Source organism: Durio zibethinus, chromosome 6 (assembly GCF_047325235.1).
Source record: "Durio zibethinus cultivar Kanyao isolate XHJ-2024 chromosome 6, ASM4732523v1, whole genome shotgun sequence".
Classification (NCBI taxonomy): Eukaryota; Viridiplantae; Streptophyta; class Magnoliopsida; order Malvales; family Malvaceae; genus Durio; species Durio zibethinus.
The window spans coordinates 31,905,553-31,918,422 of record NC_143167.1 but is presented as its reverse complement, the minus strand read 5'-3'; the positions used below and the strand labels follow the sequence as shown (position 1 = coordinate 31,918,422).

The window sequence follows — 12,870 nt, the reverse complement described above, 5'->3', positions numbered from 1 at the left end:
TGACGCCAGCAGACCACGTCCTGGGTGTGTGGTCCACACGCATGGCCCCCTCAAGCGTGCAGACTCCCCTTCGCTTTATAACGTGCTCCTTGCTAGCCACCCCCAGCCCAGCCCAACTGAGCTGTGCCAATATTTTTTTCCCCCAAGTTTATCCGAATCATTTTTCTACCTTAAAAATATCATGTGGCTTTCCTCACGCGATTCCGAACGAGAGCATTTCACGCGCAGTGAGCAAATTGGGGGTGGCGGAAATGGCATAAAAATGTTGAATTTGCATCAAAAAGCTTTTACTTTGACTTTCATTGAAATTTATTTTCACCACACTTTTTTCTTTCTAATTATAGAATTTAACTTTTACAAACTTCAATTTGCTTAATGTCGTATAAAGAGCAAACATTAATATATTAATAAAGGCGAAAAAAATCCAAATATATTAGTAAAGGTGAAAAAAATCCACCTTTTTGTATGCTGTTGCATGGAATTAAACCATGTTGGACCAATTCTTCAAAAAAAAAAGGACAAATACCATTCATAATAAAATAATAAAATTTAAAAAACATTTTTATATATTTTTCACAAATTGTTCAATACAAATAATATTAAGGATTTCAAATTGTTGACTATGCAAAATATTGCAAGGAACTCAAAGAAAATGGTCCAGAAAAGCTTTTCTAATTTTTGGTTAAATCAAAAAATTCTCTTTGATTTGTAGGACTTAAAAGCCCATTAATTTAGTATGAATGCAAAACAACTTGTTTTGAGTTCAAGCTTAATCCAATTAATTTTTAAAAAATTATATTTAAAAATTTAAAATTTGAATATTATCACTTAAAAAAACATTTTTTTATAAAAAAAAATTTATAATTTAATTTCAATATTTACATGACTTTATAAAAAGTTTAATTTATTTATTAAGAATACAGCAAACTCAAAGTCTGCATATATCTAACCTCAAATCAATCAATTTTTTTTTTTTTTTCACAATATATAATCTCAAAATCAATCATTTTTTCTCGTTAATTAAGCAAAATATGTTTGAACTACTAATCAAGCTTTTTGTCCCCGGCAGTACAATCCCCCTAACTCTGTTGCTTGGCTTTGAGGTAAAAAAAAGAATCTATTAAAAAAAAATGGAAAAAAAAGGGTCCACTGAGGTGGTGAGGTTTATGTGAATGAGAAGAGGAGAATGTTTAAGTTGGGGAAAAGGGACCACTAAAATAGTACGCGTGTCGCCATCTCTCGGCGTCGTATCAGAGTTGGGCGCCAACAGAGATTAAAAAAAAAAAAAAAACAGACATTCTCTCAATCTTTTTTTTCTTTTTTGGCCTATTGGGAAGCGTGACTTTGTGTTTCGTCAACGTAACGGACTTTTTTCGCAAACTCCCTAGTCCCTACCCTACCCTTCCCCTTTTTTCCCCTACACCGTGACACCACCACCACCACCACCACCCACCCATGTCTTCCTCCCCTCCCCTGCCCTCTCAAACGCTCAAGTGCCCTCCAACTCTTCAAAATTTTGTTCTAAAACAATGAAATTAATTAATTAATTAATTAATTAAACATTACCCGACAAAGGAGAATTGAAAAATTAATGTTATAAATCATTATTAAAAAAAAAGAAAGTTGAGAATTGAGATAGCAATGCCAATATATGCGAGGTGAATATAAAAAAGGGTGTTTAAGGAAATTGGCATCATGTGTGTCAAACGACAAAGGAGATTGCACCAAAATTTACGCATAGTTTTTAATCTATCTTTCCATATTCTACTACAACAGTGATGTGGTTGGTAATAGCTTTAAACTTTGTGAAGAAGCAAAGGTGAGGCACGCCAAGCACTAGTGCATGGGGTGGGAGTGTGAAAAGTGGACCGAAGATGGCCTGAAAGTGGGCCGACAACCAAATGGAGGGACCCGCTCAACGGCGGGGAAATAGAGGACTTGGCCCACTCTTGGCCCGTCTGCTCCATCATGATTTTCTACTGCCAATTACCTTTTTCCAGAAAAAATTGATTTTTTTACTATATTATTTTATCATTAAAAAGGAGAATATTCGGCAGCGGCACTTTATGACATGCAATTCTCGTTATTTATTTGTAAGTTTTGCAGCTGGTAGGGCCAATCTGTCGGTGATTAGTGAAGTTGATTAACGAGCTAATGCGATGATCAGTAAGTACTTAAGTACTATCACTCTCACCTCTCCTTTTTTTTTTTATGTCATAATAATAAAAAGAAATGAGTAATATGGGCCCTAAAGCCCATATTACTCAAAGGGGATAGCCCATGAAACTATTTAGTCTACTCGGCTTACAAGGCACGATCCAAGCACAAGACGTTGAACATGGATGAAGAATTATTACAAATCTTTGATGCTTTGTAGTGGCTAACGTAAAAAATTGGAGTTCAAATTTCTCAAGGGTTACATCGGAAACATATTCAGCATAATTTCGGACCTAGTTAAATCAGTAATATATTCAGCAAGAAGCACGTTTCAAAGGCTTATTATATATTCCAACAACAGAAACATGTTTTCACATTCCACTCTGATGTTTACACTTAATAGTGTCAATAACAAAAATCCACCAATCAATTATACGAGACAAAAAGTGAACTAACAGGAATGCGGACCTCCAATTCCATAGTGTGGCTGCAATTGTTTCTAGTGCTCTTTAGCTGTATCGCGTACATCCAGTCCAGGTGGAAATCATAAATTCATGTCTAACCCGGGTATAGCCTACATGAACATGAATCAGCTATTTTCCATTTACATATTCAAGAAGATGCCGATCAAGCTCAAAATGACGACAAAGAAGTCTCTGCAGCACAAACAATCCAAAAAGGAATGATACGGTCCAAATCAATGTTAACTTGAATAAGAAACATAGATGCAGAATAAGCTGTCTACTGAAGCCGTAAGATGAATTTGCATATTTAACTAGTTATTCACAAGATTCAACAATAACATAAAAAAATCTAACCAATATTTTGGAATCTTGTACCTAAGTACAGATAATAAAAATGTTACCTTAGTTATGGGAGGAGTGGGTTTAGCTTCAAAATTAAACTCGGGAAAGCGGGTGACCTCTGTAGCATTTTCAAATAATATATATGTAGGAAGTTGTCCCATGCTCCCTGTGAGTAAAAGAATTCAAAGATAAATAAAACTTTATCTAAAACTTGTTGAGTACCATTCGTAATTAATATATGTAACTCACCACCAGGAGATATTCCAAATTTTTCTGCAGCATTGGGGAAAAGTCCAATATCAACCATTCCAAATGATAGATTTTTGTTTGCGTATCTGCCCAAGAGAAACATTGAATACTAGTAATAACTTATTACACAATAAACAAGTAAAATGGATAATTTAGGAAACAAACATACGTGATTGACAGCTCAGGAAAGCACCGACTTGCACGTCTGCAACCAGATGAAGAAGAAGCACGGAATTCTACCTGCCGAAAGCATGGGTGTCATCCACCAAAAAATGAAGTTTCATGTTCATTAAATGATAATAACATTGAAAATTAGTAACTTAATATCTACTTTTGGACCATCAAAAGAACAAGTCTAAAAACTGACTTCTTTAAGCAGAAATTCCCTTTACGAAGTAACTTTTTTAAGCATAAAAGATCAATACCAGTGCTTTCACTGTCTTCATATATAATACCAACATTTCCCTTATGCTGTTCAAGAATTGTCACTACTTGAATGAGTAAAGACATCATGTGGCTTTGATGCATTTATATGCTGGCTTGCGGCCAGTGAAGAAACAATCACAAATGCTAATAAACAACTATTATGAAAGTCACAAGAAAATGCAATTTTTTCAACGAGACCCCAATATTCTATACGATTTAGAACATTAAGCATCTAAAGAAAAATCCGAACGAACCAGCCAAAATCTTGATGTGTTCCCTTCAGTTAGCAAGGCTTCCAATTGCAATGGTGTTAATTTACTTGAAGTACCTAGAAAATTCAATTTAGAAACAAGAGAAAAAAACATTTCTATCAAAACAGCATGCTAGTCATTCTTCTAATTACAACGAAAGCCAAACCGAAATATACCTAGTTCTTGGTAAGCAGGTTGCTGCGTTAAAACATATATCACTGTAAGAAAAGAAAAAACAATGTCAACATAAAGCTGCATTTATGAAAGCTCTACTAACATTGTTGGCAGAAATCATAGTAGTATTAAAATAACCATAGCAAGATAATCAACAATAATACCTGAAAATAGCACTATGTACCACAAAGTCAAGTGGTAGTCCATGATTAATGTAAGGGCAACAAGAAAAATCTGGAAAAAGAAAAAGACAAAGGAAAATTTTAGTTGCAAACTATTATTATCCAAATCCAATAAAACGAAAGGAATAGGCAAATAAATGGGTAAGCTAACCTTTCCAAAAAACAATGTGTCAGCAATAAAAGCCTCCCATGTTTCTTCTCTTACCATCTGTTTGCAAACCAGGGAAAAATAAAGAGTCCATCACACTTTAAAAAAGAAAGCTTTTACTAAGTTCCTCAAATTACCTTGTATGCAATCAGCATCGAAAATGCCAAAATCGCTTGAATTTCCTATACCCAAAATTTTAAAAGAAAATGGTGATGTGTTAAGGTTAAAAGCAAGAAAAAGGGTGAAGAGTAGAGGGACAATGAGAAATTACCCGGTAAAAGAGAATATGAGTGATGTGAGGGGAGAGGACATGAGAAGCAGAGCTGCGAACAATGAAATAAGAGAAGAAAGCTAGGGAATGGGAGAGATAGTACGGCTCTCCGACCATTTGATTCAACCACTCCATTGGGTTACTTTGTTTCTTCTCCATTTTTTTTCCCTTCTTCTCTGTTTGTTAGGGTGGATCTGATTCAGGATTTCAGTGGTTGATTACAGATTCCACCAATTTTGTTTCCATCACCGTTGAATGAAGGGATTGTTCTTCTCCATCGCTTTGTGCCAATTCCGCAAAGCGGCAAGTCTCGGAGTTGGACCATTTTAGCTTCCATGGGCCCAATTTCAAAGATTGGTCTCAATCACTAGGCTAATATTTTGCAAACAGAAAGGCCAGAGGCCTGTTCTGTTCCCAATCCCGCGATCTGTGGCCTTTTTAAAAAGATAGTCCTATTAGGAGCACTGCAACAACGTTGGGGCTCTTGGGTCTAAAGTAATAAAATTGATTGATAAGATCAAGTTTGGTTTTCTAAACTAATACTTGCTAATTGTTGTCATATAAACTAAACTGATGTTTCATAACAATATTTTTATTATATGACAAACTAATCGAAGCAAGGCAAGTGCCGAACTTTTTGTAACGATATCTTGTTTCTTGTTTAAGCTATAACTAAATAACACAACATTGCCTTAATAGGATAAGTAGAGAGTTTGTGGAGGATTAATTTAAAATCTTCTCATCTTCGCATGCAGTTGGTGTATCATTGAACATCTTAAATTCATAATGTTATATAAGTATATGTTAAGCAAGAATTACATCCTACTAGGTTCAGTTTTTCTTTTCTTTTTTTTTTTTAATAAAAAAATATTAATCTGGAGATAAACAAAATGATTGTGAATATTATAATTTGAATATTAAATCAACCGAATATCATATTTTAAAAATAGTTACATAATTAAGTTAAATTTTTTTATTTTAATTTTCCTTTTTTAGGTAATTATGTTATTTAAAAAAAAGATAAATTGTTATAAGAAGTACGGATTAGTTGTAGTATTCTAAATCGAATTATTAGTTGTAATAATGGTAACTCTTTATATTGATAATTAAAATTAGTTTTTTTTTTTTTTACATAAGAGATTGCAATGAAAAGTATTTCAAATATTGAAATTCAAAATTCAAATCAAATATCACCTCTTAAAAGTAATTATATAAATTAATTAAATTAAATCATATTTGATAACTTTTTTCTCTCTATATAAATTTATATTATATGAGATTCAACCCCTCGCTCTTCTGAATATTGAACCAAATAGATAGACCATCTATTTCTCATTTGTATGGATCATAGAAGTTAGTAGAAACTGGAGAAAACAAAGGGAAATAATGTGAACAAGTGCCGCATCATATCAGTGTGTTGGCTCCAAGGGGGAAAAACCCTATTAAATTCCCAAAATGACCAAGAATATGCCATTCCCTCCATCTGCAAGCACTAAACTTAATCACGAAGGACAAGGGTTGCTGGATTGGCATAGCGGTAACATGCTTTCTCTTTTTCTCTCTGGCCTTTGCCAAAAGTTAAATCAAAGCAAACGGGCTTGTGATTGAAGCCTGTCGTGGTGAACCAGGGCCTTTTTGTTTATACCATTTGATAAACTCTTGGGTCCACAGTGTGGGTGCAAGTGCGACCAAAGCCCCTTTCTTTCTTGTGTTTCCTCGTGCACTTCTGATCCACCATGTGCTCCCCAGCCATTTCCTAGCATTTAGAGATGCGTTAAAAAGGGAAACTCAGATAAAAACTTGATTTTGTAAACAAGTTCCCCTTCTCAACAATTCAGGCCACTGCTACTTTCATAGCTGAAAGTTATCGCCTCCAAAAATAGCTTCGACATCTTGAAATTGCAATGCTCAGTAGCAATTGGACTAGAGGAATTGTAAAATTCGATCTTTGATAATTTATGGGATGACAACAAAAGAAAGAGAACCATGAACTTTGATAATTTTCTTACATTTTTTTTCCAAGACAAGTAGTACATAACCAATAAAAATGCTAATCCAAATGAACTAGCAAGCATGTTCATTGAACAAGGAGTAATTGACCAATTTGACCATATACATAAAGTAGTAAGAGACTTGAAGTTATGAGTATAAGGGGACGTTTACGTGATTCAAGTAAATGGGCCTAAAGACAAAGCAACCATTCCGAAAGCAAAAGGAGAACGTTCCGTCCCACGTGAGTTGTCCCCCGGGCCGGAGGATGCTAGGCACGTGCGTCGTCAACAACACTCAGATGACACGTGCTCTCACGTTGTCGTGAAACTATAAAAGGACCCCCCATATACGCTCTTGGTCGAAGCATCCCAGAAAAGGCAGATAGACCATCGATCTTCGCCACGTGGTATAGACCACCGTCAGTTATGGCTTTTGACACGAGCCAAAGCACTCACATGGGTCGCTGACACCACCAACCCCCCGCCTCTATCACGTGCAAGTTGGACCCCACACATGCAAAACCCAAATTTTACAATTAAAAAATAAAATACTATACTAATATATAAAAATAACAAGTAATAAATAAAAATTGAAAGTCAGTGAAAAAAAGAAATAAAGTCTGGTAAATGGAGACCTCCACGCCAAGCAATGCCCTCTGTATCTTCTCTTTTTCAGGCTTTTCTTTTAATTCAAGCAAAAAAGTAAGGAAAAAAAGGTGGTAATAAAATAAAAAATAAATAAACTAGAAAATTCTTCCTAGTACTACTAAATTACTACAATAAAAGTAATAATAAAGAAAGGAAATATCTTTACAGCAATAAATAAGAACCGTAACACCTTATCCGCTCGTCGAAGTAGACTCGCGTTGGATTGCTGTGATAAGTCTCTCCACTTCTGGATACTTGCCACGTGGTCTCTCCACCAACGTTCAAACAGTTTGTTTGTCATCGTTGGTTGCATCATGCAGCCGCATTTCAGAGAGGAAAACAAAACAAAAATGAAATCTATAAACTATTAGTATGGTTTTTGTTATAATAAATTATCAAAAATATTAATTTATAATTTTAAAATTTTATAAATAATTAAGATAGTGAAATATATATTTAAAAATATAAACATTTAATCAAAATAAAATAAAATATGTATTAATTTTTTAATATCGATTATAAAATTAAAATTTTATATTGATAACTAATTTTTTATTTGTTAAAAAAGTTACAATTATGATAAATGGTAAAAAACAAATTGTTTCATTCTTACAATTGATGGTAAGTTAGTTATAATTATATTTTTATAAAGATTATCTTATTTGATACTATATATTTTTACTAAATTAAATTATTTAATGAAAATACAATCAATTTTAGCATTAACTATAGCCAAAGAACTTATAGAATAAAATTTTAAGTGAATGTATTTTCTTGTTAAATATGAGAATCATCCTCCCCACTAATTAATCCAATTAATAAGAAGGAAGAATTTTTTTTTGGTCAATAATATTCATAAGCGAAAAATTTTAGATACATTAAATTAATATAAGGAATAAAGTAATGTGCTCTTAAGATTAAGTAATGGAAGAATTATATCGAGCAAATTACAACAACACTTATATATATATATATATATATCAAAGAGAACATAGTTTAAAGTTAATTGTTTGCATTAAAACAATCCAATTTTAGTTAATTTAAACATATTTTAGGTATTGTTTCCTATTAATTTCTTTTCAATCAAACTCTATAGCGAGATTAGCATAACCTTTTGTCATTGATAATCGAACCCATTTTCTAATTTGGACAAATGTAATTTTAAATATTGTTTTGTATGTTGGTCATATTCTTTGAAATTGTAAGTCTCATAAATCTTAAATGTGTAATATTTTTTAAAATAAATTAAGTAAAAATTAAAAGATAAGATTAAATTAAGAATTAAAAAAAAAAGCATTGGACAAGATCAAAGCTACAAATGTTATTTACTTTTTCTGATTTTTCATTTCCCCTAGTGTTGTAATGGACATTAGGCCCTAATAAAAATGCAGAAAATAGGTTTAACGACGTAACTCAACCACTTGTTTTTCACATTAGATAGAGTCGCTCGTAATCGAAAGTGGCAGTATGAGGTGAAAAGTGAACAAGAGAATTGGCAGTGGAAGTAGCAGTGTGAGGTCTTTCTGAGCAGGTGGGGACGAAGTGAAATCCTGAGCCTCCAACTCATCAAAGTCTAGCTGTAATAATCGTGCTTATTAGTGGTGTTTGAATATAATACACGAATTAGCAGGGAAATAAATATTAAAAAAACAAATATCAGAGAGGAAATAAAAAAAGAAATGTACTAAAAAAATTCAATAAGCGCGACTACCGAGGGAAAGTAAAGCAGAGGAATCGGGCTGTAAGAACGGACGCTAATGCATAAGCCTCAGCGACAAACCTGCTAGATCGGTTCCTAAGGGATTGAATTTGAACACAATATAAAATTTATCTTCTTCATTAATTTGTTAATTACCTTTTTACCCAATTATATTCAGTAAATAATTGTTAATTAAATATGACAATAATTTTTGTTTAAATTACCGCTATTGCCCATTGTCACTGATACTGGAATTGTAAGCAATGGAGTAATGATTGTGTGCGGTACGTGGTGTTGATAATTATTGTACACTTGGGTTATCATCACCATCATCATGTGCACTGCGGTTTGATTTTTATCAACTAAACAAAAATGCGGGGCCCTCTTAAAGGTGGCCCCCAGATTTGAACATTGTGAACTGTTTTGATCAATTCACATGGGGTTTCTAAATGGATTATTTACATATTTTCTTTCTCAATATAATTAAATATTACCTATATCACCCTTCTAACGTCACACTATGTTAAAAATATTTAAGAATATCCAGTTTATGGGTTTTTTTCTTTTTAATTTTGATTACCAAATATTTAAGTGTAAATTCAAAATTCTCTACTTAAAACCCGTTTACTGCACAGTTACAAGTGTAACCCCACACTTGGAGGTTTTGAGCCCAATTTGACAAAGTGTTTTGATATTTACAACATTATTTATTATATTAGTATAAAAAAAAAATGTAAGCTAATTAATCCCTTTAATTTGGTTTTAATGCAACTTAAATATGGAATTAAAGAAAATACTTAACTACTAAACTTTAAATGCGCTTGGTTTGGTTAATATAATTTCCTGCCAAACTTTGACTTTGCCATCAACCCCATCCGTGTTTCGACTCCTTACTGTTTAAACATTTATTTCAACTTTTTTTTTTTTTTAAATACAAGATAAAAGAGGACCCAATGAGAGAAAGGGCAGTAAAGTAACTTCACACTGGATTTTCTTTTAACACAAATAAAGAAATCTTTTTATTATAACATTTCTAAAATCCTCCATTTTAGCTGTCCGCTTGTCCCCTTCAAATGCAAATAAATCCTCTCTCTCTTCAAAACCACAGCTCCTCACACTTCTCTCTTTCTCTCTTTCTCTATTTTCTCTGCACTCACACATTTTCCTCACTATACTCTCCATATTCCACCCCTCCTTACTCTCCCTTTAACGCCAACTTCGAATCCACAAAAAAAAAAAAGGAGAAACGGAGAAAACTAAAAGAATTATGGAGGCGCCAGAATTCTATCAAGCAAGCAGCTACTGTTCTCAATTTGCTCCCGAAAAACCAGCGGCCGGTGACCATTTCATTGTGGAGGACTTGTTCGATTTTTCCAACGAGGATGCCGTTATAACTGATGGCACATTTGACTCTTCCGTTGCTGGCCATTCCACCAATTCCTCCACCGTTACGGCAGTCGAAAGCTGCAATTCGTCGTCGTTTTCTGGTTGCGAACCGAATTTAGCGGGTGATATTGGTTGCCGAGGTTTTACAGATGGTCAGTTCGCTGGTGACCTTTGTGTGCCGGTAATTTTCTCCTATACATGAAATAATGTGATAGGTTAAAAAAATTTTAACAGAAAAAATGAAGTGTTGAATTTCTCCTCATTATTTTTACTGTTTCTGCGAGGCAATAAAATAAAATTAACTATTACAAAAATTTTTTTTCAAAATTTAGCTTTGTTTCAAATTTCGAAAAGAAAAGCAAGTAAATAATTTTTTACGTATTTTTTTAATAAATTCCCGGCAACCAAACAAAGCATGAAGACCCATGTGCATGGCAAATGCAATTTTTGTCAAAGCTGGGTGCGACAATAGTTTCTTTATCAAAGTTCTTCAAATTTGAAAAAAAAATGCTAATTATAATATTATTATTTCTATCTCTTTTATACAGTACGACGATTTAGCTGAGCTCGAATGGCTGTCGAATTTCGTGGAGGAATCATTTTCAAGTGATGACATGCAGAAGCTCCAGCTGATATCCGGAATGAAAACCCGACCTGACGAATCATCAGAGACCCGGGGGTTCCAACCCGTTCTTCCCAATCAAATCAATAACGCCATTGATAACGGTGACGACAACCATGGTAACAATAACAACAACCCAATTTTCCATCCGGACATGTCGGTGCCTGCCAAGGCCAGAAGCAAACGGTCTCGGGCTGCGCCATGCAATTGGGCCTCTCGTCTCCTTGTTCTCAGCCCAACAACTTCATCTTCCGAACCCGAAATTGTGATCCCCGTTCAACTACCTCCCCCGAACAACGCTGGCAAAAAGCCCGTCAAAACGACGTCATTGAAGAAAAAGGACGGTGGCGTCGCAAATTCAGATGGGAGAAAGTGCCTGCATTGTGCTACAGATAAGACGCCGCAATGGAGAACTGGGCCCATGGGCCCAAAAACATTATGCAATGCTTGTGGAGTGAGGTATAAATCGGGGCGGCTTGTGCCCGAATACCGACCCGCTGCGAGCCCGACATTTGTGCTGACTAAGCATTCAAATTCTCACCGTAAGGTGCTTGAGCTTAGGCGACAGAAGGAGTTGTTAAGGGCCCAACAGCAACATCAGCAACAATTCATGCAGCATCATCATCAGAACATGGTTTTTGATTTATCCAACGGTGATGATTATTTGATCCACCAACACGTCGGCCCTAATTTCAGGCAGCTGATCTAGTGGGTGCTAGAGTAGGGAACTTGATCCCAGAGTTAATTTAGTTACTGAATTCATTAGTGAATTCCATTTTTTTTTTCTCTTATATGCTTAGGAAGTAATTTTTCTAACTTTTCTTTTGGAAATTTCGTAGACTATTTAATGCTCCCTTGAGTTGGTTTTTTCCCTGCCAAAGTTGGCTAACTCTTGAAACCCAATTTAATTTCTTAATTCAAGTAAAGCAGTAAAATTTTGTTTTTTTTTATTTTTTTATAAAGGAAATTGGATAAAATTTAGATAAAGTTTTTAGGTGAAATTTATGATTTAAAAAATAATTTAATAAAAATTTAAATAAAAAATTTAAGTCAATAGTTTGATGTAATTCAATATTAAAATTAATAATATATAAAAAATTATTTATAATTCAAATTTAATCTATATTTTTTAATAATTATAATTTTATAACTGCTTAAAGATAAAAAAATAAAATTGCATGTATTAAAATTTAAAATTTAAAATCTATTTAATGTTATTTTTTAAAATTAATTATATGAATTCATTTTGATTCATGCTTTGACTTTCTCCATTATAACATGACTTTCAAAGCCAACGGCGGACCGTAAGCATAACATGAAGGCGCCTTGGCCCCCCAAACATTTTGAACACCCTATACTATATATATTACAATTATTTCATTTAAATTAAATTAAGTTGGCTCACATTAAAATTATTATTTGTTAATTTAATTTTATGCATTATAATTTTTTAAAAAATAATACCATATTACAATTTGTTTATTTATTGTACTAATTATTCACAAACCTTTAAAAATAATAGACTTGTTACAAATATTAAATCACATTTACATATACTTAAAAAATTATATTAACTTTCTAGTCTCTTTAAAGATTTCAAATATTCAATCAAGTACGAAAAGTACATTATTTTTTTCTTTTAGCCAAATACTTATCTTCTTTTATAATTGTTTTCAATTTTTTTTATCAGATAAATTTTGAAATGTACTATTTTAAATTTTCAGATTTTTCATTTTTCTTGAAGCATCTGTATTCAATACATATGCAAAAAAAAAAAAGTGAGTATAAAAATTTAATAGTTTAAATATAGCAAAATAAAATTAAAAAAAATAGACATATTTGTGTTAAATACATACTCAA

At 33.1% G+C, this 12,870-nt stretch overlaps 2 protein-coding genes across 2 annotated transcripts; one reads left to right on the top strand and one right to left on the bottom strand.

The window, feature by feature from the left end:
• Positions 1 to 2,468: 2,468 nt before the first annotated feature.
• On the bottom strand, positions 2,469 to 4,965 carry LOC111285303 (Thioredoxin superfamily protein). Its single transcript, XM_022874672.2, has 10 exons — positions 4,665 to 4,965; positions 4,531 to 4,575; positions 4,397 to 4,453; positions 4,228 to 4,297; positions 4,066 to 4,107; positions 3,893 to 3,966; positions 3,382 to 3,452; positions 3,213 to 3,298; positions 3,023 to 3,129; positions 2,469 to 2,813 (listed from the first exon to the last, which is right to left on the bottom strand). The coding sequence occupies exons 1-10, from the start codon at positions 4,821 to 4,823 to the stop codon at positions 2,751 to 2,753; spliced, it is 774 nt and encodes a 257-aa protein (XP_022730407.2). The 5' UTR covers positions 4,824 to 4,965; the 3' UTR covers positions 2,469 to 2,750.
• Positions 4,966 to 10,098: 5,133 nt separating this feature from the next.
• Positions 10,099 to 12,027, top strand: GATA9 (GATA transcription factor 9). The gene is made up of 2 exons (XM_022876000.2): positions 10,099 to 10,569; positions 10,937 to 12,027. The coding sequence occupies exons 1-2, from the start codon at positions 10,270 to 10,272 to the stop codon at positions 11,717 to 11,719; spliced, it is 1,083 nt and encodes a 360-aa protein (XP_022731735.1). The 5' UTR covers positions 10,099 to 10,269; the 3' UTR covers positions 11,720 to 12,027.
• The last annotated feature ends 843 nt before the right edge of the window (positions 12,028 to 12,870 follow it).